The 27,714-nt window shown below is 39.6% G+C and overlaps 3 protein-coding genes across 15 annotated transcripts in view; 1 reads left to right on the top strand and 2 right to left on the bottom strand.

The window, feature by feature from the left end:
* LOC113398145 (myotubularin-related protein 13) overlaps positions 1-23,188 on the top strand; it is a 58,579-nt gene extending 35,391 nt beyond the window's left edge. The window contains exons 5-40 of one of the 2 annotated variants that reach the window (XM_064218510.1): positions 4,069-4,185; positions 4,618-4,837; positions 5,168-5,409; positions 5,792-6,042; positions 6,268-6,459; positions 6,541-6,649; positions 6,794-6,945; positions 7,075-7,186; positions 7,489-7,673; positions 9,958-10,093; positions 10,249-10,370; positions 10,496-10,593; positions 10,781-10,946; positions 11,238-11,343; positions 11,516-11,650; positions 11,737-11,914; positions 11,989-12,128; positions 12,232-12,389; positions 12,518-12,672; positions 12,982-13,153; positions 13,433-13,564; positions 13,800-13,908; positions 14,072-14,223; positions 14,470-14,624; positions 14,708-14,918; positions 14,992-15,127; positions 15,206-15,388; positions 15,597-15,764; positions 15,860-16,006; positions 16,394-16,417; positions 18,706-18,851; positions 19,001-19,148; positions 19,237-19,670; positions 19,766-19,845; positions 19,954-20,036; positions 20,274-23,188. In XM_064218510.1, the coding sequence (XP_064074580.1) occupies positions 4,069-4,185; positions 4,618-4,837; positions 5,168-5,409; positions 5,792-6,042; positions 6,268-6,459; positions 6,541-6,649; positions 6,794-6,945; positions 7,075-7,186; positions 7,489-7,673; positions 9,958-10,093; positions 10,249-10,370; positions 10,496-10,593; positions 10,781-10,946; positions 11,238-11,343; positions 11,516-11,650; positions 11,737-11,914; positions 11,989-12,128; positions 12,232-12,389; positions 12,518-12,672; positions 12,982-13,153; positions 13,433-13,564; positions 13,800-13,908; positions 14,072-14,223; positions 14,470-14,624; positions 14,708-14,918; positions 14,992-15,127; positions 15,206-15,388; positions 15,597-15,764; positions 15,860-16,006; positions 16,394-16,417; positions 18,706-18,851; positions 19,001-19,148; positions 19,237-19,670; positions 19,766-19,845; positions 19,954-20,036; positions 20,274-20,366 (5,547 nt within the window). In that variant the 3' untranslated portion in view covers positions 20,367-23,188. The remainder of the gene's footprint in view (positions 1-4,068; positions 4,186-4,617; positions 4,838-5,167; positions 5,410-5,791; positions 6,043-6,267; positions 6,460-6,540; positions 6,650-6,793; positions 6,946-7,074; positions 7,187-7,488; positions 7,674-9,957; positions 10,094-10,248; positions 10,371-10,495; positions 10,594-10,780; positions 10,947-11,237; positions 11,344-11,515; positions 11,651-11,736; positions 11,915-11,988; positions 12,129-12,231; positions 12,390-12,517; positions 12,673-12,981; positions 13,154-13,432; positions 13,565-13,799; positions 13,909-14,071; positions 14,224-14,469; positions 14,625-14,707; positions 14,919-14,991; positions 15,128-15,205; positions 15,389-15,596; positions 15,765-15,859; positions 16,007-16,393; positions 16,418-18,705; positions 18,852-19,000; positions 19,149-19,236; positions 19,671-19,765; positions 19,846-19,953; positions 20,037-20,273) is intronic. The other variant, XM_064218511.1, reaches the window with a different exon arrangement.
* LOC113398135 (uncharacterized) lies at positions 7,700-9,123 on the bottom strand. The gene is made up of 4 exons (XM_026636734.2): positions 9,003-9,123; positions 8,551-8,709; positions 8,113-8,274; positions 7,700-7,925 (listed from the first exon to the last, which is right to left on the bottom strand). Exons 1-4 carry the CDS (start codon positions 9,069-9,071, stop codon positions 7,752-7,754), a joined length of 564 nt encoding a protein of 187 aa, XP_026492519.1. The 5' UTR covers positions 9,072-9,123; the 3' UTR covers positions 7,700-7,751.
* A 643-nt stretch (positions 23,189-23,831) lies between the features above and the next one.
* Positions 23,832-27,714, bottom strand: part of LOC113398140 (protein kinase C and casein kinase substrate in neurons protein 1) — a 93,343-nt gene continuing 89,460 nt past the window's right edge. For 8 of the 12 annotated variants that reach the window (XM_064218525.1, XM_064218526.1, XM_064218521.1 and 5 more), the window contains 3 exons: positions 26,879-27,024; positions 26,049-26,284; positions 23,832-25,970 (listed from right to left, as the gene is read on the bottom strand). In XM_064218525.1, the coding sequence (XP_064074595.1) occupies positions 25,858-25,970; positions 26,049-26,284; positions 26,879-27,024 (495 nt within the window). In that variant the 3' untranslated portion in view covers positions 23,832-25,857. The remainder of the gene's footprint in view (positions 25,971-26,048; positions 26,285-26,878; positions 27,025-27,714) is intronic. The other 4 variants (XM_064218524.1, XM_026636746.2, XM_026636741.2 and 1 more) reach the window with 1 other exon arrangement.

The raw sequence follows: 27,714 nt of genomic DNA, 5'->3' as shown, positions 1-27,714 counted from the left end.
ATAACTTTTCGCAATTTTTAAATGAAAACCGCAAGCATGAGTCATCGCATCGATCTCGTGCGAGGTAATATATAATATATATTTACAATATTACATTTTGTCACATTGATATTAATTACAGTGTTTAAAATAATAATTTCTTGCAAGTTATAACAAAGGTGCTAAAAGTACAATAAAAATGTATTGGTATTAATTGTCTATAAGTGGTTTCATTCAAAAGGAATTTGAGACTAAAAAGCGTAACCTCTCTAAATATTTCGTTACTAGATAAGGAGTTTGGGGGAGGTATGATACTGGTTTCATTAGCCTATTTGGTTTCCACTGCGAGCATGGATGTATAACTGAATTTTACAATTAGTGACCCGATTACGTAATAAATAAAATTATAAACACATATTAACTATATTAGGAAAACTTGCTCGTATTTGGGCCGTGGATTCAATGTTGGTTATATCTATTATAAAAATATTTCTATGAATATATTCTATAAACAAATGAAGTTGTTTATTTTTATTAGCTAACACCAACATCTTGATATTGTAAGAGGTTTTGAGCATAAACTTTGCACATAATGAATAAACGAAGAGGATAATTTTACTTATTAAATTACTTTTTGTACGAGATTCGAATCGTTTTTATGTTTTTCATTCATAAAGCTTATGAAAAGATTTCATACGAGTATTCATCGCGTCGTAGCCGGCATCGCGCTGAATAAACATGAAACAGCTAACAACTCTTGGCTCTCGGATCTTTGAGAAGTAGGTCCCGTGGGAGACTTGCTCTAGCTCACTCCTTTAACCTTTCAACACGGTATCTGTCAATTTTGTGAATCAAATACCGTATATACAGAGCCTGGTCGATGAAATTATTTCTTATGTTTTAGTGGGCGTTGATAACTAATAAATTTACAGTTTCTAATATCAATAAATATATTATTTATTATAAAAATATGAGCGTTAAAAATATACTTACATTATTAAAGTATGCTTTTACAAGAACATTCGTCATTATACAGAATTGTATGAACATTTAACACAGTACAATTTTAATCATTTTTTTTTACATATGTATATATTGCCCAAAAATCAACAAACACTAATTCCAAGCTTTTTATAATCAATATAATGTTGTGTTGAATATGTTTTATTAATCAATGTTTTCTTAGAAAAGTATTTAAATATATTAATTGGCAATATTAAAAATGGAGCATTTTATGGTTACTATAAAACATTAGCTGCGCAGTCAAGCACGGCATGCGAAGATTGAATGTCCTCTGGTGCCGAAAACACCTCACTCACCATTCAAACCGGTTAACCTTAACCACAGTTACACGAAATATTGCTGTTTGCTAATATAGTAACTAGTTAGTGGATGATCTTGTGCAAATCCCAGCCACCGGTTGTATCGTTTATTTAATTAAATTTATTATAATTTCTAAACGCAATATTTAAATTTAAATATTATATAAAAATTTCGACCATCAAGGTGATCCGCTAAGCGTTCGAAACTTGAAATTCTTCTCGAGATCTTTTCGTATTCGTATAGTAAGACTATAGGACTATATTATGACATACTTTTAAAAATATATGTTTTTAAATAAATATATTGGTTCAATATATTATTATATTTATGGCATGTAGGCAAATGAGATGCCTGATGGGACGTAGTCACCACTGCCCATAGTAACTGATACTTTGAGATATATTAATCATCCCTCAAATGACCAATACGCCACCAACCTTGGAAACTAATATGTTACTTGTGCCTGTAGTTACACTGGCTTACTTACACTTCAAACCGGAACACAACAATACTGAGTGTTGCTTTTTGGTGGTAGAATATGTGATGCTACCCATACGGGCTTGTACAACGCACCATCTAAAACTGATTTATTAGTAGGTATTCGATAAACGTTACAAATCCGGCCATACGCCAGGGACGAATCACATGGGACAAGTTGGCATTGAGCAAACAATGGTACCATTGGGTATACGTACACATAACAGAGGTAACACTGAACCTGTGTTCATCTTTATATCAACAATAATATTTATATAATGAAAAGAATATTTGTATGTCTTCTCTTCCAACTTTCCTTAACTTTTGCTCTGAGTGGTGAACATTTGGTGAGTGGTGCTGTGTGCACCGTACATACCCGTCCCGGTCCCCTGTAAATACATTTCCTTCCCGAAGGAAAGGATGGTCTCGACGAAAAAAAAATCTTGAATTTTTCATTGTATGTCTGAACATCATTGATGTCATCATCAATGTCATTGTTTCCTTGAATATGAACCTTTTTTGTAGTCCGTTATTCATACGCGAAGCCGGGACGGGGAAGCTAATAGTAAATATATAACATAAACTCCTTTATATTAATACCTTTTTAATATAATCGTGTAGTTAGAGAGATGCCGAACAATTATCTATACGGCTTAACCATGTAAGAGCGTATGAAAGAATTTATTAAATTCAATTTAAAGAGTAGCAAATTGAATCGTCTATCGTATTTGTTTATTAGACCTGTGCTCCGTGCCTAGCCCGTTATTCTGTAAAAACAATGAGTTGCCGACCGCAAGACGAGTGACGTCACCGTTCTAATATATGTGCGTATTTTACATATGCCAGCTCGTGAATACGCGAACAGATGTGTACCATATTGTAAACTATGAAACCGTTACCAAGTAATGTAACATACATACATTTCATACATATGTATTATAATGAGTGAGTCTGAGATACGTTTACGTTAAGCATCGGCTATAAAATTTATTTTCTCGTCGTATGCGACAAAGAAATCAATTTCAATTTTTTGCCTTCATTTTTTTACACGAAGCACTCATTCCTCTTGGTTCGGCTCGTAAATAAGTCGACATACTTTGGTACATGAGCTTTTACTCGTTTATGAACTTCTTATACTTAATACGTATAAAATATAGTATACTTTTTTTAAATCTATACGTATATATTGCAATATAACAGAAATGCGAGGCTCGATAATTTATTAGTGAATTTAAACGTCCTTTCATAATTGGAAAGTAAGATATATGGCAGCATATCATGTATCTGCCCTTACTAATTTTATAAAGGCGAAAGTTTGTATGTATGGATGGTTGTTACTCTTTCATGTAAAAACTGCTGAATGGAGTTTAATGAAACTTTACAACAATATAGCTTATACATGAGAATAACACATACATAGGCTATAATTTATTAATATATTGTCTGAATAGTACCTGACAACCAACTTATAAAACGCGAGCAAAGCCGTGGGCTAATATTAGTTTACAATAAAATAATGCTTTACAAAGTTAAGGTGTCAGGTTTTTTAAAATTATATTACCTTCTTGCTGTGTACAATAAAAAAAAAATAGCTTTTTTTAAAAGTCCAGTCTCTTGATCCTTAGATCATAGTTCGAAAATAAATATTCAACATAAGCTATAACCGTAGCTTCTGTCGTCTGCCGTCGACCGACGAAGTCGCTGCAACTTCCGTTGGTTATTTACTTTTTACGAGATTCATAATTATTTCCTTTTTTCTTACTGTAGCTCATATCGTTGGTACGGTTTTACGATAGCCACATATACATATATTTTCACGCATTCTTTAATGATTACAGAAGATAGTCTATTTTTCTTCGGAATATTTTATTTAATGTAATAAATATTGGATATGGAAACTTTTTACAATGAGTAATTCTCAGAATAGCTGCTTAAATTTGTTGTTGTTTGCTCGAACATTACCTACGCATCTATTCATTCATCGTCATCATTTTAGCTATAGATATCCTCAGGAAAAAATATAGGATAAAAATCCTCAGGAATAATAATAGTATCTCAGATCCTCTCCGTCTTTGTAAACATTATATTTCTTATTGTTTAATATTAATATTGTAGTTATGAAAGGAGTTTAAACAAAAATTTGGCTCCAGGCTTGTCTGATGATTTACAATAACCTCATTGTATGAAATTTTAATGCAATTATGTTTAGTTAGTTATTTTATAATTATAAGTTTACTGGTGTACAATAAATTTACATTTTGTAAAACAGTATTTTTTTTTCGTTTGCAGGACGAAGAATCTCTAGACTCGAGCCGGCATGTCTCGAATATCACCCACCACAGCATTATGTACGCACCCAAATGCCTGGTCATAGTGTCACGGCAAGACTACATCGATACATTCCGGGTAATTTCTAGAATATTCTAAGTTTCGTTAGTTACTTCGAAGATTTAAACATATTAAAATGCTTTGAATTGACTGACCAGTTATTTGCCATGGTTTCTGTCGCATTGACGATGTAAGAGATGGATAATATTTCTCATAGTATCGATTTTCTTGGGTGGTGTTGACCACTTACCATCAGTATGGTGGCCGTATTGGCAATTTATTTATCTCTCTTAAAATAAATAATAAAAAGTAATTGAGATGTATGATTCAATGTAAATATTTCTTGTTTTAACATTAAGTCAGTCAGAGCGATACAGTATCTTGTAGATGTAATTCAACTTAATATGTAACTTCTTAATTTAATCATATATAAGAATGACTCCATACAGATGTTGAATGCTTCGTTTTAATTGCCCATGTAATTCGAATTAAACGTTTAATATATTACAGAATTGCCTCGGCATAATCTACACGGTGTGGGTTGAGAACTTGGGCGTACCCTTAGAGACGTTGGTTGGTAACTTGCTGGGTTGCGTGCTGGTGCCACCGGCAGGTGGACCTCAGGTTCGCTTCAGTATAGGTGCAGGAGATCGTCAGGCACTGCAACCACCGGCTGCACCGCCTATGCCCGTCACACACAATGCTGTGTATATGTTATTGAGATTATTAGGTGAGTCAAATTGATTTTCATTATCTCTTAGAGTATAAAGATTTTGGAAGACATTAAAAATTAATTTCTTACTGGATTTATTTCACCCTTTTAAAGGATCAATATTGTTACTCATAAATAATGTGGATCATTTATATGGCCAAGAAAACGTTAGCTTTGATACAACGTTGAACTTGTATTACAGCAAATTAATGGATTACAATGTTCTAAGAAACTTTAATCTTTCAGTCTGTTTATGAAAAAATGAAATAAAAGCAATAAACCACTCGTAGCATAAATGTTTTAAAGAAAAATAAATCTTGATCATCATTTCGAATGTTCAACTTCCAGGTATCCACAATTCAGTAACGCTATGGTGTGCGGTGATGAGCGAACACAAAGTGCTGCTGGTGTCGCTAGCGGGCGCGCGGCTGTCGGCTGCGTGCCGGGCTCTGGCCGCGCTCATGTTCCCCTTTCGCTATGCCCACGTCTACATACCGCTGTTGCCGGCCGGCTTGGCGGAGGTGCTCGCTACACCCACGCCCTTCCTTATAGGCGTGCATTCGAGTTTGAAGGAGGAGGTCTCAGAATTGGTGAGTGCTTAGCCTATTTTAAATAATTTAGCTCCCAAGTATCAAAATACGATGTTGCGATTCGGTTTGGAGGGTAACTGAGCCAGTATAGTTACAGACACGAAGAACGTAAAATCTAATATTCCATAGTCGCAGGTACATTAATAGTCTAAATAAAGTTTTCTATACCTAAAGAAGAATCACTGTCTGTGGGTGCCGGTGACCAAATATAAACAGATACTTATATTAAACATAAAATTATACATAAGTTTTTTCACATATGTCATGACATACTCGGTCAGATCAAACTGCGTCAGTCTTTTGTTTTATTTCAAGTTACCGTTTATTTGATTAATTATAATCTTTAGTTAGAGTTCTATCCGTAACTCTTGTTCGATTACAGTTGGATGTTATAGTAGCGGATCTCGACGTAGGATCACTTCACATCCCGGCAGGAGTAAACATACCACGACCGGAAGGGAAGCTCCTATCCTCTCTCCAAGATGCTTTAGCTCTGGTCTTGCAGCCGGAGTTGAAATCTGCTGACTCCGCGTTCGCTCCACCACCTCCGTCCTCGTCTCCACCACATATGTTGGATAAGGAGATCAGAGCGGTGTTTATGAGGACGTTGGCTAAACTATTACAGGGTTACAGGTAAGTTACAAGCTATTTAATATAAAGGAATGTAGTCTTTATTATATGAAAAAGTTATATATTACTTTAGTTATATTTATGAATTTGTTTATACGCTAACATATTGCTAAAAGTTGTACGCTAATATTTGCTAAAAGCGTGTTTTGTTATATTACTCTTAGGTACGGCTAATCATATTTTTATGGTTGTAATGTAATGTAAATTGTTTACAATATCATTTTTCAGACACTGCCTTACAATCATAAGGATCCATCCATCACCAGTATTAACATTCCACAAGGCCGGCTTCCTCGGAGCCAGAGGTCTGTCACAATGTCCGTTTGCAGTCAGATTATTGGACTCGATGTTCTTTAACGGTCTCGTTGCTGAACGAGGACCTCCGTGGAGACCGACGGATATATGGGATGAATTAGTGCAGTATGTATTATTGTTGTTTCAATTATTAACTTTTTTCATTTAACACGTTCATGTTAAATTTCAAAAATAATTTTATTTCAGAAATCTACCTGAACAACTTAGATTAGAATCATTGAATCCGGAGCTAGAGTTACAGCATATACAGGACTTGGCGATGCAGTTACATCTGAATGAAAATCCCAACCCGCAGGTGAGTTGTGTACTGATGTTATATTAAGTATTGATAACTAAGTAAGTTATAGAAATGGCAAGAGTTGCATTGGTAACTATGATTTGTAAAATAAATCGGAATTAACAAACATTGTTAGTAAAAATATTAATTATATTTTTTTAGGGCGTGTCAACACAGACGTACTCGCAGCGCGTGCTGCGGCCACCCGAAGGCGCTTCGGCTCGGATACACCAACCACCTCTACCACCATTAGATGCGGAAAGAGTACATGCCGTTATAGAAGAAGTCACCGCCAGAAACGCTAACAATCCCAAGTAAATAGGAAATTTTATATTTTATAAACTAATTGAGTATCTTTGTACATTAATAAAAAATAACTATTTAAATTGGTTTATAGTATGTTGCCTATCATTCGTCTTATTCAATTTATGTATCTGTTGTAGATTATCAGCGATCCGGCTGCCGGCCCCGAGGATCATCCCGCCGGGCGCCTCCCCCACCGGCGCCGTCGAACACACGCAGCTCCTACTCACCAACTCGGCCCGACGGCTCGAGGTGAGAATGATCGTTCGTGTTATAGTAAAAACCCGGGAAGGGCCAACTGCCGCGTGCGGGGTCCTCCCTTGGTGGTATACATCAAATATAATTTCACCCGAAACGTACACGTTTCCTCACGATATTTTATTTCACCGTCGAGCACGAAATGAATTCGAATAATACGACTATGGAAAGTGAGCGGTGCTCGTTCGAATTTTAAATTGTGTAAGTTTCAATCGCGAGACCGCGCCGCCCGCACCCCTCGGGAGTGCGGGCGGCGCGGCGGCGCGGCGTGCGACGCTGACCCGCGGCGTGCGCAGGTGCTGCGCGCGTGCGTGGCGGCGACGTTCGAGTGCCGCTACGCGGACGCGCGCAAGTCGTTCCCGGGCGTGGTGCGCGCGCTGCGGGCGCCGGGCGCGCGCGCGGCGCTCGTGCGCGACCTGGCCGCGCGCCTGCCCACCAACAAGCACCTGCTGCAGCACCACCAGTTCGAGCTCGTCGTGCGGTCGGTACCAATCAAACTCTCGAGCGGGCTGGCTTATCTTTATTGCTACCACGACAGCTTGTACATTTTGTGTCGATTTCATTCGTCGCAGTAGTTCTCGTCCTCGAATTTGTCGAATGCTAGGACGCATTTGATGCAGGCGACCTTCTCGTTGTTGAGTATCAGGTAGGATAGGGCCTCGAACTCGCCGTAGATGGCCTCGCGGGGCAGCTTGCAGTAGTCCGTCACGTAGTCGTCCACGTGATATTCTCCCTGAAAATTGCAAATGTGATAGACTACTACTACATATTTACTATGATAGTACAACTTAGGACGTATGACGTATTTTTAATGCCTCAATTGTCAGACCAACAGACAGACGGAGTTACTTTCATATTATTAATACGTAAAGTAGTATATGTAAAGTCAATGACCCTGATTTGAAAAAAAAATTCTTTACCTTGTCGACCGGGAATTCCGGCGGATCAAGTTTGGCTAATGTGAGCGCATTGAACACATTTTCTTTGGCGTATTTGTTTAACATGTTCACGGCACTGTTGTCAGAAAGTATCTGATAAGGCTTGCATCCTCCATCCACGTACTTACAAATTTCTATTAAAGCCTGAAAAACAGTTTTATAAGCGAAAGATAATTTGGAAATTCGCTACTTATACAGTCACAGAAAAAGTGTTGCCAACTTCAAAACATTTTAAGTAGTAATTTCTCAAAAAAATATAATAAGATTAAAATTGCAGACTTAAATAAATGGTGAAACATTTAAATTTTTCATTTTAATTCTTTAAATTTAATTTTGATTTAATTGAAAATTTATTTTTATTTTTGAATAAAATAACAAAAAACTAATAAAAGGATGTGAAATATAAATATTTCTTGTTACCGCGTATTTATCATCAATTGTATCAGTCGCAACGACGTCGGCGGAGATACCGTCGTGCGTGCGGTTCACCTTATGTTTGTCCATGTCAACAATCAATACTTCATCTTTTATTTTCATGGGACATTTGCCTATGCTTATCAGCGACCATATTCCCGGACCCTGGTAGTATATTTATTATTATTTAGAGAATATCGCCTAAAAGCCTCTTTGCTATTGAAGTTTGTTGTATAATACTATTATCTCATAGAAAAAAACACAACATATCTGTAACATACTATATTTAAATATATAAATAATGGTGGGGGGCTAGTGTATAATATTTTATACACATGGGTTATGCCTTTTTATAAAGTTTAATTTTGATGATGAGAGATCTAAAAAGTTTAAAATGAACAATTAATTTTATATTCTTTAAATGGAGCTTAGTTTTTAAATGTTTTAAAATATCTTACCAGCATATCGTTCGCGCTGATCTGAGCCACGTAACACGTTAAAGTGGTTAATGATATTAATTTCAACATATCGACATACAGTTAGGATACAAATGACTAAAGCTCTGCGTGCATTATATATAAATACCCCGTAATTATGTATAGTTACGTGCCCAGAGGTATTTAATTTCACATTGATTCTATCAACTATTCATGTCATGATTGACAGATATGGTATTGTTAAGTGAATATATTCAATTGACATTTAATGTTTTGATGTTTTTAAAATATAAAACAGCTTCAGTTTTATTTGATATTGAATTTATTTTTTGTTCTGCTTTCAATTTGAATATAGACAACCTAAATAAAAATGACCTAAATTAAATTAAACTTTGATCCATTAGGCCCTAACAAGCTTAGTCTAGTTCGTAGATTCTACCGAGAAAACTCGCAGGACTTTTTTATTTATCAAACTATTATAGAATAGATTAAACATAAGTTTTATATAATTACATACATACACTTTATATATAACTTATATATTTTATAAATAAACTTATATTAATCATATCCTACGTATATGTTCGACGGGACGAGAAAATAAATAATTTTTTTTTTATGGTCATAGTCGGTAAATCTTTCGCGTGTCTGCATATCTATACCGTTATTGTTTGTGATGGATTCGACCTTGTATTCCTCAACCCTGTTTCCGGTCATCATAAATAAAAATGAAAATACAAATATGTAACTTTATGTATGTATTCCATGTATGGAATAATTTGGATTTTGAAGTAACCTTGAGAACTTTGATATTACAATTGCTAACAACCGGATATCACAGCCGACTATCACAAAAAAAATACTAATGCTTGATTCTGAATAAGCGTAGCGTAGTAAATTACTTATGTTAGGAGCAGAGACGTCATGAGCTTTAAATGAGGTAGTAACATTAGCTTACGCATGCACATTCGTGTAGGCTCATGAACTGCGCGCTGCAGTCCGCGAGCGCGCTGGACGAGCACTCCGTCGCCGCCGCCGTGCTGCCGCTCGCCACCGCCTACTGCCGCAAGCTGTGCACCGGCGTCATCCAGTACGCGTACATGTGCATACAGGTACGTACCGACATCGTTTCCTTTCGTAGACGAGTTCTAGAGGTCCAATTCAACTTTTACACTGTTCATTATAAGGTTGTACATTAAAACTGACTATATGCTGTAAAATTCACAATTGTTACTCAGATGAAAACGTTCTTTGATTTTATGACCAGGAGCACCAGGTGTGGACGAGTCAGCAGTTCTGGGAGGCGGCCTTTTATCAAGAAGTACAGCGCGACATCAAGGCGCTGTATCTGCCCAGTCCCACGCACCACCACCGCATGCCTAGTCCCAGGTCTCATTAAGCTAACAGTCATAATATTAACGAGTATCCTATTTTAGGAGATGATTAAATATTTTGTTTGACAGTTATGTATAGTTTAATGTAACGAATTTAAAAAAATGTATGCTTTATTTTAGGGAAGACGACGAGTATATATCGTTACTAAAAGCTCAAGAACCGAGCGCGTTGGAAATCGCGGCAGAACAGATGCGGCTCTGGCCCAGCTTACCGCCAGGTAACATAAAGAACTCGTTCGTAGTGTTTCAATTCAAATATCCACAACCCAGAATTGCTTATAGGATTAAAGAATGTATTTGATTGCTGTCATTTTTTGTAAGAAAGGGATCCTAAATTAACGCAATAATTATGTTTAAATAAGTATGTGTATATGTGATTATAAAGATGTTTCTACCGACGCACAGAGAAGCAACGCGAGCTGATAGCGAGCGAGGAGTCGACGCTGTACAGCCAGGCCATCCACTACGCCAACCGCATGGTGTACCTGCTGCTGCCGCTGGAGGGCGCCGGCCGGCGGGCCGACGTGCGCGGAGACGACGCCGACCGCGCCAGCAACAGCATCACCAACAGGTACTCGTGCCTACCTACGTGTGACACACGCACCGGTACCCTCTTATAGGTCTGTCTGGATAAATATTATATCCACCGACAATCGGCTTCCGTGGGAGGGTTATTACAGGACCGTCTGGGTGGGTTAATTTACCGGCAAACTTTGTATTGCCATATTCTGATTTAAATAGTGAGTAATAACAGACGTATGAGAAGTTCTTTATATTTCCAATTAACAAGAAGAGGTACATTTCCCCGTCTGTCTTCTATCTTCATTCAATGACTAAATTTAGTTATTAATAAATATTTAAGTGTTGCGGAGTCAGATAGCGCGGATGCAGAATCAGGTTTCGAAGAGGCAGATCCGGGAGAAGCCGGCAACAATGTGATAAAGATGGTCTCCAGATTTGTCGACAAGGTACTCCAATCTGTGAAATAGATTTTCATATTTATTTTTTTGTTTATTACCTTTGGATAAAATATAAATGTTTGCCCTTTGACTCATTAAACATGTTATTAAGAAAATCAAAACCCATCAATAATCAAATAGAATAAATTTCAACGCCTTCTCAATGTGCGTGCGCGTGCAGGTGTGCACGGAGGGCGGCGTGACGGCAGACCACGTTCGCTGCCTGCACCAGATGGTACCGGGCGTCGTGCACATGCACCTGGAGGCGCTCGACGCAGTCGCGCGGGAGAGCCGCCGACTGCCGCCCGTGCAGAAGGTGAGGGAAATCGATTTTTCTGACATTCATTGTAGTATCCTCATCCGTCTCTTTCCCATATTCAACCTCCGTATGCACTCGGGCAGCCCCGCATCGCGTGGCCCGCGCTGGTGGCGGGCGAGGCGGGCGCGGGCGCGGCGCTGCGCGCGCTGCTGCTGGCCGACGGGCGCGGCTGCGCGCTGCCGCAGCTGCTGCCCGCCGAGGGCGCGCTGTTCCTCACCAACTACCGCCTGCTGTTCAAGGGCGTGCCGCTCGACCCCTACGGTGAGTAGCGCTGCCGGCGTCGCTCTCTCCGATTGGGATTTCTTACCTTTGACACTAAATAACGTTTCCCTCAGCATGCGAAGCGACGGTGGTGCGCTCCTTCCCGCTGAGTGCGTTGACGCGGGAGAAAGGTGTCCGGGCCGCGCACGCGCAGCTGGAACACGCGCTGCACGACGGGCTGCAGCTGCGTGCCGCCACTTTCCAGCTTATCAAGGTGAGTTCTTGTCATGATCACTCCCATGACACGAGTCGGTCCTCATTTACAATATCGAAAATTCATTTTATTGCTTAAAATATATTATCTATTATAATATCAGGTCGCGCTTGACGAGGAGGTGAGTAGCGAGCAGGCGGAGGCGTTCCGCAAGGCCGTAGCTCGCCTGCGTCACCCGTCTCACCCGCTAATGCACTTCGCGCTGGCCCCGCGAGCTCCCCCGCCGGCGGACCTCGCGCAGCCCAAACACCACACGCTCAAGTGGGTACCACTCGACCTCTTAACATTCCTATTAGCGCTTTCACGTTTTGATTCCGTTTCATTTTAAATCCGAAAATGGTATTTAAATGTAATTACTAAAAACAGTCGTTTACGTCTTTGTTTCATAGAGGCTTTGCCAAAAAGACCCTGTTGAAGACGGCTCGACGTGCAGGCTTAAAACCGAAACCCTCGAAGAGACAGAAGTATGTCCTTCCTTCTTCAGACGCGCGGTCACTCACCTCGCCCCCTTTGATGTCTTCGCTTTCGGCTGATACGTTGTCATGTAAGTCCAAAATAGTCGATATCAAAATTTACTATAGACTATTCCAACTGCGCAATTATTACGATCATATTGAATATCATCTTGAAAAATGATATTGATCAAGGATTCGGAAAAAAAATCGTATCTTTAATGTTAGCGAAGCTCCTATCGAAACTTTCGAAGAATAATTACAGTGGACAAAGTAGTAAAGTGAAATATTTTCGTACTACATACAAATATATACTGATCAAGAGCTGCCCGTAGTGCGTAATATAGCAGAATATGTAACTCTAAGGTTCGATTATGTATACGAGTACTCGTGCTGCGCAGTGGAGGAGCTGGAGCTGGGCGGCGGCGCGGCGGAGGGCGCGGAGTGCGCGCACGCGCGCTCGCTGGAGCGCGTGCGCGAGCGCGTGTACGCGCGCGACTGGGCGCGCCTGGGGCTCGCCGCGGCGCCCTTCCGCCTGTCGCACGCCAACGCGCTCTACACGCTCTGCAGGAGGTCGGTCGCGCGCCCTCGTTCTCAGGGCACGACTTCCTAAAGTCTGCTCGTCTTCATTATGACGTATCTACTATGTCTTCATTGTCTAGTATAAAAAGTTTATTTGCTGAATTCTTCAGACTTCTTCGATGTGACCGATGCATTTTAATAATCCTTTTTTGTTTTCACATTCCGTGTCTCTCGGCCCCATTCAAATTTGAAGCTTTGAATAAATTCACTTTCAATTAATTGAATAAATCTTCCTATTGACTGTGCTTGAATGAGTGTTATCGTCGGCAGCTACCCGGCGGTGGTGGCGGTGCCCGAGAGCGTGTCGGACGAGTCCCTGCGGCGCGCGTCGCGCTGCTACCGCCAGGGTCGCGTGCCGGTGCTCACGTGGCGACACCCGCGCACCAAGGCGCTGCTGGCGAGGTACGGCGGCCCGCATTGTGAAGCTATCGAACTTCATTTTGCATGAGACTGCGTAGCCGTAAAGGAATATATACACAATCTCTTGTTGTATTAAATCATTTTGTGCCCGGTTATTTCGGACGAAATAGCTGCCGTCGGTGTCCTCCCAAAAAGAACATTTTAATTCAATTCGTGAAGGTATTATATCAATGTGTTAATACACTTTTAATTCAATACATGTATATGTGTGATCTAGATCAGCTGCATCTCACCATAAAGGCGTGATGGGGATGCTGAAGTCTTCCAGTCATCAAAACCCTGCAACGACACAGAGTGGAACTGAAACTACCTCTAGTATAGAACAAGTGAGCATGTAGCCGACATTTTTGTTATGACAACATTTCCCGTCATATTTCCTTGGAAGGGTTTAACCCAATATTAGTTGTGGTTGTCTAAAAGTTGTCGTAAACCGATTAGTTGCTTTATAGTGCAAATGTATATTAAGTATTAACGTAATGTTTATTTCAGGAAAGATACTTAGCGACATTAGTATCCTTGACACCAGCGTCTCGCGGTGAATTGGACGATTCTAGTCTGAGCCTGGACTCCCTACTATTGTGCTGTGAGGAACAACAACACAACCACACGCCGCTGCTCAGCAAGGCAGCCGGGACTCTGGGGTCAGTTCTACTGCTGCAAAATTCTTGATCAATTTAATAACAAAAAATATATGACATTGTACTTTTGCAACTAAGAAATATAAAGCATATTTCTCATTTTGCTAAGGAAATAATTAAATTATCTTGAACTAAGCCTTTATGCTTAGCAGAAGTGGCTTTCATTTTTAATTTGTTAATGAAAGCTTTAACTATTGGTGTATAGGTGGGTGCGTTTTAACTGACTTATTGTTTTACGGTCGTCGGTAGGGTGCTGGGTCGAGGCAGCGGCGGCAAGAGTGCGGGTGGGGCGGGGGCGACGCGACACTTCGGTCGCTGGGGCTCGCTCAAGGACCGGCGCCAGCCCTCGCATCTCGAGCTCTACACGCCGCGCGCGAGACTCTCCGCAGTGGACCTCGACGCTGGTAGCTTCCCCCTCCACTCGATCTACACATGTTCAATTCGGTCGTGGATGTCTCGCGTACTAAGTCAGTGTGACCGCCCGCAGTGTCGGGCGAGGGCATGGCGCGGCGTGCGGCGCTGTACGTGCTGGCGGAGAAGGGCGCGGGCGGCGCGCAGGCGGGCGTGGAGCCCGTGCCGCTGGACTACCCCGACGCGCGCGCCACCAAGCACGCCTTCAAGAAGTTGCTGCGCGCCGCCGCGCCCTCCGCGCCCGCGCCGCCCGCCGCGCCCGCCGCCGACGAGCCCGGCTTCCTCAGGTACCGCTCGTCGAAGGACCCGCCGTCGGCGACCTCCGTGTTTGTCGACTTGTACCCTCGTATTTACTTTCAGGCTCGTGGAGGAGTCGGGCTGGTTGTGGCAGCTGCGGCAGTTGTTTCAGCTCTCCGGTGCGGTTGTGGATCTTTTGGACGTCCAGGGGTCGTCGGTGCTCCTGTCTCTGGAAGACGGTTGGGATGTAACTGCGCAGGTAATGTGATACGTTTGAATTAATTTCAATTAAAATAGTTCGTGATTTTTTAAATTATTTTATGTTATTTTATTTTAGATATCGTCATTGGCGCAAATTTGCCTCGACCCATACTATAGAACGCTCGAAGGTTTTCGTATTCTCGTCGAAAAGGAGTGGCTCGCCCTGGGCCACAAGTTCCAGCAACGTTCCAATCTGGCCGCTACGCCGCAGCAGGGATTCACGCCAACATTCCTCATGTTCCTCGATGCCGTACACCAGGTACCTATCGTACCTCGATACGAGTCCCTATACCACAAACGTTTCATTATTTGCATCCTTGAACCCAGTTATAAACAAAATTGGATTTTCAACCAATGTTATGTTTTATATTAATCAAAGTGTAGGTTTTGGGACATTCGAGTAAAATTTTTGAAAGTTCGGTCGCTCGGTTTTGTTCGTAATTTTATGTACGTATTATATATTTCAGCTCCAGAAGCAGTTCCCGCTGGCGTTCGAGTTCAACGACTACTACTTGCGGTTCGTCGCGTACCACTGCGTGTCGTGTCGCTTCCGCACCTTCCTGCTGGACAGCGAGGCGCAGCGAGCGGAGCTCGGCCTGACACCCGACGAGCGGCGCGTGGACGTCTCGCGCCTGGTACGCCCGCCGCTCCCCGCCGCTCCCCGCCGCTGCGCGAGTGCGTAAACGGCGGCTACACAGTGGCGGCGGTACAGTGTGTGCGTGTGTCGCAGGGCGTGGAGACGTGCGGCGCGGGCGCAGCGAGCGCGGAGGGCGAGGACGGGCGCGCCGCGCTGGGCCTGTTCGAGTACGTGGAGCGCCTGCACCAGCGGTCGCCGCTCTTCTACAACCTGCTCTACACGCCCGACCTCGATAACCCGGTATGTGCCCACATTCTCGTCGCCTCGTCTCGGTCATTATTACATATTTGTTGACTTAACTCTTTTATTCGTTTTTACATCTAAAATACGTCAGTCATCGGATCAATTAGAGTATTTTTACGTATGATTTTACATTTAAAAGTCCTTTAAAAAGGTGAATTCTGTAGCTAAACTCAGGTGAACTTAAAATCTGGGACACGAAATGATTTAAGAAAAATAGCCCGTAAACATACAGATATATACACTATACAAAGTAATGTCACTAAATATTCAAGAAGAAGTTGTAATGTCACGGACTTCGGACGATCTCGTCACTGTCTCTGCGAGTCTTAAAGCGGATATTGCTGATTATTAATTTTGTTTGTATTATTGCTGCGTTTGCACCAGCGGTCGACGCTCTACTATGACCCAGTGCGTATAACTTGGTAATTATTGCATCACTCATGTAAAGAGGTTTTGAAACCGATATGCCATGTGATGAACATATGTAATTTTTTGATCGTAATCGCTATAAATTAAAAAACCGCTCTGCTAGACTACACACCCATGAAGGTTCCACAAAAATGGTTTTTTTAATTTTTTATTTAGTTAATAGCAATTTGTGGAGAAGGTTTAATTTCCACCCTCGCTGTTTGTTCTGAAATTCGAAATTTAAAAATTATATAAAATAATTCTAAATTTAATAATATTTTTTTAATAAACGCATAGACATTGAATTGAAAATGGCTCACGATTGAATTACGTACAATATACTTGTTCTGAATTTATTACCCGAGCTCTCCGGTAGATCCAGTATGCTAAACATTTGTACAGTCAGGGTAAGAAAAGGTTCGTCACCTTAAGATCTATTTTCGTGTGCTCAGTATGAGCGACAATCTGCTTTACCGATGAGTATGACATATTGCGTCGCGATGTCATTATAAGTCGCATCTAGCAAAGAGTATAATAGCATTTCTATAATAATAATAAGATCGTCCATCGGTATGATAATTACCAACTTTTCACGAAACCTCATAGTCCTTCGTGCATGCTCGTGTAACATCGGAGATTAGGACATTGACTTGTCTCTTATAAAAGAGAGTGCATAGTAGTAATCCTACTTCCTACTAATATTATAAACGCGAAAGTTTGTGTGTATGGATCTGGCTGATTTATCTGAGGTATGGATGGATGTTTGTGACTTTTACGTAAAATTTACTAAACGGATTTGGATAAAATTTTGCACACAGATAGAATACGTACTGGAATAGCATATTGGATTCTTTTAATGCCGGGAAAACAAAATCTTCGGGGAACGCGAGTGAAACCGCAGGACGGAAATAGTAAATAAAATAGTAAAATTAAATTAGTAAAAATAAATAGTAATTATGGTAAAATTTATTCATTTAAACAAATCTTATTTATTTTATTAAAAACGAGTATATCCGCTATTCATATCAATCACAGCTTGTCGTCGCTGTCGCATTGATCCAACAAGGCGAGAGTATATATCGGTTCCTCCGAAGCCCTCCCAGATACATCGCAATGTTCTACGACAGCTGCTTTGGTTCTATCGTTATTATTTATCCACCGTTGCACCTTCAAACCCCATAGATTTTCGATAGGGTATATCCGCCGCTTTTGCAGGCCAAGGAATCACCACCACTTCCCGGTCCCGATAGAACCACTCATCACACGTCACGTCATTACATTAACCGTCACTTAAAATAACGGCCGAATAATATTACAAGCGTTTTTATTCTAAGATTGCAAGATATTGCAAGAAAATATATTACACTGACAGACTTTGACAATTCAATAGAAGATATCATATCTAATTTAAAGCTTGTCATGACTAATTAGGCCATAAAAAAGTTTTTATGTTGATGACACTAGACGTAGTCCAAAGATGTTACACTATTTTGAACCAAGTTACCATATTATTTTAGTTTAATTTTATATGCAGTTGTCTGTATAGTGCTTTAGATTCAAAAGGTACAAAGAGTTTACGACTTGATAAAGGAATGAATTTGAAAACTGACGAAGGTTTTCTTACTTTGACTGTACATTGACTGAGTAATAAATAAATGCTGCATGTATGTAGTTGAAAAATAATCTCATGTTTGAGTTGGACTCAGGTATGCCAAAAGGTGCAAAAGATTATATTTCCTCTGAAATACGAGTACTTCAATTACGTTAGCTTACTTTTGAGAATCTCCAAATATTCGAGAAATTATATTTTTAAGGCGAATATGTTTGGTGGTTTGTTAAATTTTGGCATAACTCTCCAATTTAAGATTATTTACAAAATAGTGATCGATTCAGCCGGTAGTAGAGTTCGATAGCAGGTCGGTAACCGAGTTACGAGAGCAACTCATTCTACATGCTCAATAACTATATAAGTATTTTATTTTTGTGTTTCGGTATAAAGTATGAACGGTGAGTGAACTACTTTAATTATAGGCGACGTATCTTAGATATCACAGTAGCGCCTTGACGGTGAATAATAATGGTACCTGTGTCGTTAATATCACCGAGTGACCACTTTGCTCGTTTGCCTTATTAATTTATAAAATATGAATGTAATTTATACTTATCATGCTTAAAACGAGGCAGTGACCGTGCACGTTACGTAGAGTAATAATGAATTGAAAAACGCATGGGCAGAGATAGTACTGAGGGTCGGCTGCAGGTCGTTCTAACGCTACCGTCTGTCACAGGTTCTGAGACCCGTAAGCGCAGTGAGCAGTCTGGAAGTGTGGGAGTACTACGTGAGCGAGGAGCTCTCGCACGGAGCGCCCTACGAGCCCGACCTGTGGTCCGACGATCGGCCTGCGCCCCTTCAGCGGCGACTCGTCGTGGGCGGGTACGGAGCTCCTTCATATTTGAAAAGATCGAATGTATTGTGCTAGACACTAATGTATCCGTTAGAAACGCTGTAAGAGTTGTGGTAGAAAAAAAAACATCCTGCAAATAAAATATACAGTAAAATAAAAGAATCTATTCGATACACAGATACGACAGTATATCGCGGTGCATGCCGGACGCGTTCACCGGTCTGCTGGAGAGGCTCAGGCAGCTCGAGCTGGAGCTGGGACATCTCCCGCAAAAGTGGCGCGTGCGGTGGGACCAGCTGGAGCTGCCCAACACCCTGGAACTGCAGGTGCCCGGCCCCCGACCGCGTATAGTCGTCGAGACCGACTGGCTCCCCGAGCGGCTAACCGAGAGGCTAACCGAGTGGCTCCCCGCAGCGCAACGCGTCCATGTGCAGCGGGCTGGTGCGCGTGGCCACGCGCGCGGCGCACCGGCGCGGCACGCTGGAGGTGCTGGCGCGCGCGCGCCTGGCCGCCGCGCCGCCGCCCGCCGCGCACCGCTGGGCGCCCGCGCCCGCCGCCGCGCCCGCGCGCTGCGAGCACTGCGCCGACCTGCTGTGGGGGCCGCTGGGCTGCGGCGCGCGCTGCGCCGACTGCGGCGCGCTGTGCCACGAGCGCTGCGCCGACGCGCTGGCGGCGCCGTGCCCGCCGCGCCTGGGCCCGCCGCCGCCGCCCGACCGCCACGCCGAGCGCCCGCCCGCCGCCGTGTCGCAGCAGTACTACGAGCAGTTCTCCTCCAACGTGGCCGAGAACCGCACGCACGAGGGACATCTCTACAAGCGCGGCGCGCTGCTCAAGGGCTGGAAGCAGAGGTGACCGTCGACTGTGTACTGATGTCAAAAATAAAATGTTCTTATAGAGATAGAAATATACCCATTGCTATTACATATTTGAAAATGTGTTTTAGATGGTTCGTCCTCGACTCCATAAAACATCAACTGCGATATTATGACGCGATGGAAGACTCGCATTGTAAAGGATTCATTGGTGAGTAAAAAAATACATATATTAAAATAAATAAAAATTCAGCAGGATTTTTTATGCTAAGAGTTATACGTGTAACTACTTAAAACTTCAACCCCTCGCCGCTCACAGACCTGGCGGAAGTGCTGACAGTGATGCAGGCCCCGCCCGCTCCTGGACCGCCCAAGAAGTGCGACGACAGATCCTTCTTCGACGTATGTATCGCAACATGTGATCGTTCCATATCATAAAAAAATATATATTATGCCAAAAATTAACTACAATTAATTCAGTTTAGAAAAATAGCATTCGTTATTTGAATTTATTAGATTAAGTTTAATTAATTATTTATTTATTAATAATAAATAAAGGTACTTTAAATAGATAACTATAAATATATGACAAAAAAATTGTTTTTGTTTTTATTGATATAAATTCTTTCGATTTAACAGTTAAGGACGAGCAGAAGAACGTATAATTTCTGTGCGAGCGACGCGAACGCTGCGCAAGAGTGGATCGAGAAGCTGCAAGCATGTCTGCAGTAATCACTCCCACATAGATTACTACTTACGATGCACGTGCACGACGAGCGCACGATACTGCTAGACTCTAAAAATATTTAGTGAAATTAAAGAAATTTTAATGATATAACTTAAAGATATTGACTACTTACTGGTATACTGGTAATTCCATATTGTTCGGTCACAAATACTTTCATAAATTTTGTATATTTGTATTTATTTTCTTATTTAATTTATATGTTTATAAAGTTATCACACGAGGGAAAAAAATGATTTCATTTCACTTTCTTTTTAATAATTTAAAACTTGTGAAAAATGTTTTATCGTGACATATCAAATTCGGTATTACTTTGAAGTTGTATATTAAAATTTAATAAACTAGAATTTCGGTTGGGAAGTAATTACTAAACTAGAGCTCTCTGTAATATTTACGAGTGCGTTCCGTTCGTCCGTCCCTGTGTATTGTAGATCATAAACGATTAACACATGATTTACTAATTTTAATATTTACATATTGGGTTTATATGAAATTTACTACTGCATGAAATTGACAAAAAATAACTAAACGAAATCAAGATCTTATGCCTATTGGGCTTTCTAATTCTGAGAGGTATTTAAAATTATAAATGTCTTTAAAGTGATACAAGAGAAAATACTTTATCAGTTACTTGGGTATTATTATTATTATTATATTTATTGGTCAGTTTGTAATAGAAATTCAGCAAAAGTATAGTAAAGAAATAATTATGTTGAAATAGACTGTTAGCACAAGTATTGAACGTTTAAATATTCATAATTTTAAATTATTTAAAAAGTTAAAATCTTTTTCAATTTCCAGTCTGCTGTAAATTGTTTTTAAAGCAGTATACACAATACGAGCCGAACCCAGGTAAACGATATAGTTTTTACTCTATTGCACTTTAATAATGTAAATAATAAGTTGTCGGAATGTATCGACCAAAATCGTTTATTATCTGTGAGACTGTAAAACGTTTCCAATAATAATTCAGTAACACAAAGGCAAGGAAATTTCTGATACGACAATGATTTATATGATGATAAGACAACTACGATTTAAGTGTTACTCGAAATATGACTGAAAGTATTAAACTACCATCAAACTGTTTTAATATATTCAACATTATTGATGGCAAAAACAGCAGGCTGTTACTGTGACACTAGCGATCGCAATGGTATTCATTTAGAAAGCGACTACTCATCGTATTAAGAGATAGGCAATTGGCAGTATTACTCCTATGCCTCGGAATTCGCGTGAGATGACTTGGCCATATTCCTGATCGCTCCCCCTATCAGATTATGAGAGTGAGACGTCGGTATCTGCGTCTGCGCACAGAAGGTGCTCTCTGATGAAGGTGGTCTGAAACTCGTTCATCGATTCTAATGTTAACATAAATCGCTTTCGATTTGAACAATATTGTAATTGCTACCCCCAGCGACTGAACGAGCGTTGACCGATGGCGACAGTCAATGCAAGTATTTATACCGTAGTTTAATTTAGCTATCAATATATAAAATAAATATATCGTTACGTTGGTTATTTGTAAATATTTTATATTAATTATTGTTGTGTAAAGACTTCTGTTCCATTATTATGAATATTTCCGTTTAAATGTTCATTATTATTTTTATACAATTATTACGTTATATGTGTGTGTTGTAAATTGTCTATATCATCACAAGGTACGTCGGTAAAGGAGTGTAGTTTGCTGTTGTAGCCCGTGCGATGTTTGTTCGCAGGGAATATTGTTTAATGGGAATCTCAAATGAGCCCAACTTATTGTTACTCATTGATCGTTTTGTACGTTATTTTGTAAATATACCTGTATTTTGTGTTGACATATCAGTGTTGCCCGCCGTGACGTCCACTATAAAAATGGTTTCGAATAATTGAGTACATGGGTTTAATTTTGCGACTTGATATATTTTATTTTTTAATATATAATTTGTATTTTCGGCATTGCATTTAATTTCGTCACGACGGCGCGCGTGGGTTATGTATGAAATTATGAATGATGCGCGCGCGCAGGATTGTTTGCATTTATTGGTTAATGCAATTATTCCTATCAGATGTCATATTTATAGGCTTTTATAATTATCCATAATTTAATAATAAAATAAATATTAAACAAAAATATTATTTAATCTATGTAGTTGTTATGTTGTAGTAGTTCACGATAAATAATCTGATGACGTCTGATAAGAGTAATTACTACGTGTATCTTAAAAAAAATCTGTGCTACTTATACCTACAACATTTTTGTGTTATATGCTCTCATTTATATATATATATATATATGATTTATTTTTCTTCGCTCAGAGATAGTAATAGTCGGTGCCAAATTCATGACTGCACACCTGGTGTGTATGGTTGCTCAGAATATTCGTACAAAAGTGATGCAGTTTGAACTGACATTTATAAGTCTTGTTTTACTCGATAGGCTTCACCTTATATATCGTATATTTTAATAAGTCAAAGAGGTATTCATCTATAAGATTTTTTTAGTGTTATCTAATATTACCTTTGTATAAAGAGGTTTATCTTTAAAGACCATATCAATGTTACGAAAGTATTTAGAATAATGAATTCTCGTGAAACAAGGCTTATACTTTGGGTAATAAGAGCTCCTGCTTTGGCAAAATTATAATATTTGTAGTGTAGCTTCGCTTAGACAATCTGACCTCCGTACAAAGCCCGACGATGTGCCATTCTCTCGGATAATTTGCGTTTTCTATGTACAGCTTTATTTCTGTAAATGCATTACGTCGGGCTAAATATCTGTAACTGTGCACTGCGTACAATCGAAATAAAGAGATTTTTAAAAGTATACGTCTTTTCATATTAACTTACCTTTAAATCAAATACGTATCAGCTAATTTTGAAGCTATCTGGTGTTTGTGATACATCAACTCGACACAATACAATGTTTAATCCGGATAAATGACTAATATTTTTTTTTACTTTGTACAGTTACTTTAAAATTAAAGCAGATATTCGTAGCATATAGTACTCTTCAATTTAAACTTTTAACTAAATTAATAAAAGGACATTTGTTGAGTTTTATTTCAAAAAGTATATATCAGTCGATGCAACGAGTTTAGTAGATAGCGATGTTAACCCGGTGGATGGCCGTCACATCAGATTACAGGATGAACAAGACCCATCACTATTCCTTGTGTCTGTTATGTTTAGTCTTTGAGGATATCGGTTTGAGATTTAGTATTGTCTAATACAATGCACTGATGGAGTCAGTAGTCAAATAAATAAGATCAAAACTTACATTTTATAGAATTATATAGCCTTGATTTTTTATAAAAACATGTAACTTAGTAACGTTAAGAATATTTTGTATTAAAAACCTTGACCGTTACTTGTTATTAGTTTATACATAAGATGTTTTACAATTATTATACAGGCAAATCAGTTTATCCAGTCTAATATTAAAGAAAATAAATAATAAAACACAAAAATCATATTTAACAATTTTATTTTACCAATATTAATAATATATTAACATATGTGGTCCGTAACCACCCTCTCTCTGATAATAATATAATACAAAGAATTTCACAGAGGTCTCTGAAATCATAACAAAGAAAACAAATAGCGCTACGACTAAGTGAACTACGAGCGGTCACGAGTCAAGTGATAAAACATCAGCCTCCTACAGCCTACTGACTCCGATACGTTACAATATAACAATATCTAAAACGAGGTAAAAAAGGAAAAGAAAAAGGTAAACATCTTCGTAATATATTAATCGTAACCGTTATTAGTCTAAGCGACGGGCGGCGGCCGCTGCAGCACCCGCGACTCCACTTAGGCCGGTCCGGACGCGGACCCGTCGCGCTCACAAATACAGCAATATTATATAATTACACGTTATATACAATGGGAAATAAATATTCTATATGCACGACGAATATATAACTGTGTATGTACAGAAAACGCCTGCAGTGCAGTACAACCACCTATATTATATTTTATATATCACAAATATATAAATTTGTTGCCAGGTAGCGGTCGCTTGCCTACATTATAAATTGGCGTTCAATTTTTTGGCTTAGCTAGGTTTAAAAAGGTAGAAGTACCGACCGTTACCCCCCCCCCTCTCCTCGAGATAGAGTCGGTCGCTCGGTCGTGACTCGCCTCGCGCAAATTATACCTAATTCCGTAAACGTCAAAGACAATTTTTTGGTTTCCACATTGTACAAATATTCTCCAAAAATACTCATCACTTAATTCCGAATCGCATCTCGCTTTATAATCGTTCTAAAATCTTTCAAAAATTGGGCCGCGTCACTTTCAAAGTTGAAGTTAAAAGCGTCAAAAAAAGAAAATATTCCCGAGCCGCGATGATCGGAATTCGTCGTTCAGGAGTCGAACCTTCATAAGAGTGTTTAAAGCTAACGACCGACACGCAGCTTCAGTACAACTTCGTTACTAACCTACTACCAACTCTCATATCGTATAAAACCCATAATCACGAAGAAAGTCTGAAGCGTAAAAATTCTAAAGTTTATACAAATTATCTTAACGCAAGTAAAGATAGTATAACTCGTGCTAGTAAGGAAAATATTTATAATCGGCGACTGATCAGCGGCCATCTCACTCGCAAACTATTCTATCTCTTTTGCACTGTTTACAATTAGAAAAAAGTTTGCGAACACATCAGTAAAAAAATTAATATTTATTCGTAATAAACAATACAACTATAATATAAAATATAATAATTTAAAAGGAAAAAAACTAAACAAAGAAACTAAACTTTGCACAATTAATGATAATTTAGGTAATGACATTTATTCATAGATAAATAAAATTTAAAAGTTTCTGCTAACTGTACTAACATTAGTACTGTAGGCCATTTATAAATGTTTTCGTTATCGGCACGCGTTATAATCGGATCGTAATACTTAGTTTTGCTATTACATAGTTTAATTTTACAATTGGAGATGGCGTTTCGATGGCTGAATCTACTCTTAACAATTGTGCCAAGCGATGTCAAAATCTGTAGAACATCAATCGAATGTAAACTTTTATAATTTCAATGTACTTAAATTATGACTGAGTGACTTTATAGTTATAATCATAATATACATTCCGTCACAAATAAAGAATACAATTTTTCGTTTAAAATACAGCATTAGGCGTTATTGTTCCTTTGGAATAAACATACGACGATCATAGTCCAGTGAAACTGATATTCGTAAACTAGTCGGTGAGGCGAAAATACTCGTCTAAAAACAGACTTTTTACTTTACGTACTGAATTTATATTTTTAATTGGTGGAGGCAAATGAAAAAAGCGATTTTAATTAATATTAATTAAAATTTACCGTGAATTTTAAGTAACAAATCAGTGACATTGGACTAATTAATACCTAAAACCGCATAATGACGCTCCGCACTTGTATGTAATTATAACCTAGCCTCGAGGCGCTGCCCGGTGTGCCGTAGGGCTCCCGGTGCGGAGGGCCGCGGAGTGTTGCGGGGGTTAGTGTCCGACGGGCTCGACGTAGTTAGCGGGGTAGAGTCCCACGCGGCCGTCCTTTCGACCCTTGCACCAACCCTGCTCGTCCTCGTCTTCCAGTTTTTCGAACAGGTCGCCTGAAAGCCAAGAACATCGGTTAGCGGTCCGGCGGCAGGGGCGGGGGCGGGGGGCGGTGCGTGCGGGGCGGCGGGTACCCTGTTGGAAGCTGAGCTCGTCGCTCTCGGCGCCGGTGTAGTCGTAGAGCGCCCGCACGGGCACGCCGGGCTCGCCGGTGTCGGTGAGCGCGCCGGCGGACTCCTCGTCCCAGTCCTCCTCCTCGAACGGGTTGTCCTTGCCCACGCTGTCCTTGGCCGGGGACGTCTTGGCCGACTTCGGACCGGCGGCCGTGCCGTTCCTGAAGTCGTGAGGGGCACTTCCGTTAGAACCGCGTCTGCGATGGCGAATGGAAAGTTACTATAGTAGCGAGTGTGTACAAAATAGGTGAAGATCAAATTATAATATATAACTACTCGCAGGTCTTGCTGACAATCCACTACGTAAATGTAAAGCTAATTAAGATGACTCTATAGATAAAATTAGATTAAATGATTACTACATCATTGTTCTATAGAATGCAAATACTGTGAGTATAACCAAACTAATGTAACCAATTTGCAATATTCTATACGTTCACTGTGTTTAGGGAACTAACGCAAGTTCGAGACAATTCTCATCGCAGAATGTATATCGCGAGTTAGCGCAGTCCGGCAACGCGTGCGCGCACGCAGCGGACCCGCACGTGTATATTTCTATACGCTCTATACTAATACCAGAATATGTTTGAATTCAGATAATAGTTTTGTATAATATAATATTCATCATTAATTTGTATAATCTAAAAAAAATAATGAAAAAATATAATTTTTAAATCTTGTAAGACACTGTACAATTATTTGTAAAAAGCCTACTTTTAATCAATCGTAATTTTGTATTATGGCATTTATATATCAAATGAAATATTAAAATATATTTTAATATGACTTACGTGACAGCGATGGGTGCACTAATGGTTTTCTTATCGATGGTGTTGTTTGCGCTCGTGTTGTTCTGCATTACCGCGTTGTTGGTCAGCGGTTCCGTGTGATTGCTCGTTTTACCCGTCTTGTTGTTAGCCGTGATCGGAGGAAGCTCCTGAATTATAGATTATTAATATACTAAAATTGGTCCTTCGAGCCTGATAACTGATGCAAAAGTAAAACAAACTTTAGTTTTTATAAGTAAATCTTATAGAAATATATTTATATAAATAATTTTATATTTACGTACTTAGATAATGAGATTTATATACTTTATAAAACTGGATAAATATTACTTATAAGGTTAATATTATTAATATTAAAAACGTGCCAATATGCATATCGGAAAAGCGACATCCATCATGCAACATCGATATTTAAAAATAATAAAAAAATATTGAGGTAAAAATAAAGCACATTTAATATAAAGATCAAAATGAGAATGACCCATACACCGGTTACTCAAAACTAAAGAGTTCTCATGCAAACATTCTCTAACATATGCAAGCAAAATACTATATCGAACACTATATGCTCTTCATTCTCATTTAAATCCCAAAACTGGGCCTAACCACACTTCTAAACGACTCTATAACATCATAGTTTAACTTAGGTAAATTGTCAACCTGCCGCTTATATTTCTTACCAACATCACATAAAAATGTGTTTAGCCCCGATTTGACTTAAAATATGACATTGACGCGAACAGGAAATCACATATGAGATGCCATTAAAAACCAAATCTTAAAGAAAACCTTTTAAGTATATAATTTGCTGTTCACGAAAACTTATAGATTATATTAAA

Source organism: Vanessa tameamea, chromosome 22 (assembly GCF_037043105.1).
Source record: "Vanessa tameamea isolate UH-Manoa-2023 chromosome 22, ilVanTame1 primary haplotype, whole genome shotgun sequence".
Lineage (NCBI taxonomy): Eukaryota > Metazoa > Arthropoda > Insecta > Lepidoptera > Nymphalidae > Vanessa > Vanessa tameamea.
This window is presented reverse-complemented; position numbering and strand designations above follow the sequence as displayed.

Coding starts and splice junctions, on each gene's coding strand:
- LOC113398135 (XM_026636734.2), bottom strand. CDS start 9,071: ATGTTGAAATTAATATCATTAACCACTTTAACGTGTTACGTGGCTCAG. Junction 8,710..9,002: donor TCAGCGCGAACGATATGCTG/GTAAGATATTTT, acceptor ATATACTACCAG/GGTCCGGGAATATGGTCGCT. Junction 7,926..8,112: donor CGGAATTCCCGGTCGACAAG/GTAAAGAATTTT, acceptor TGCAATTTTCAG/GGAGAATATCACGTGGACGA.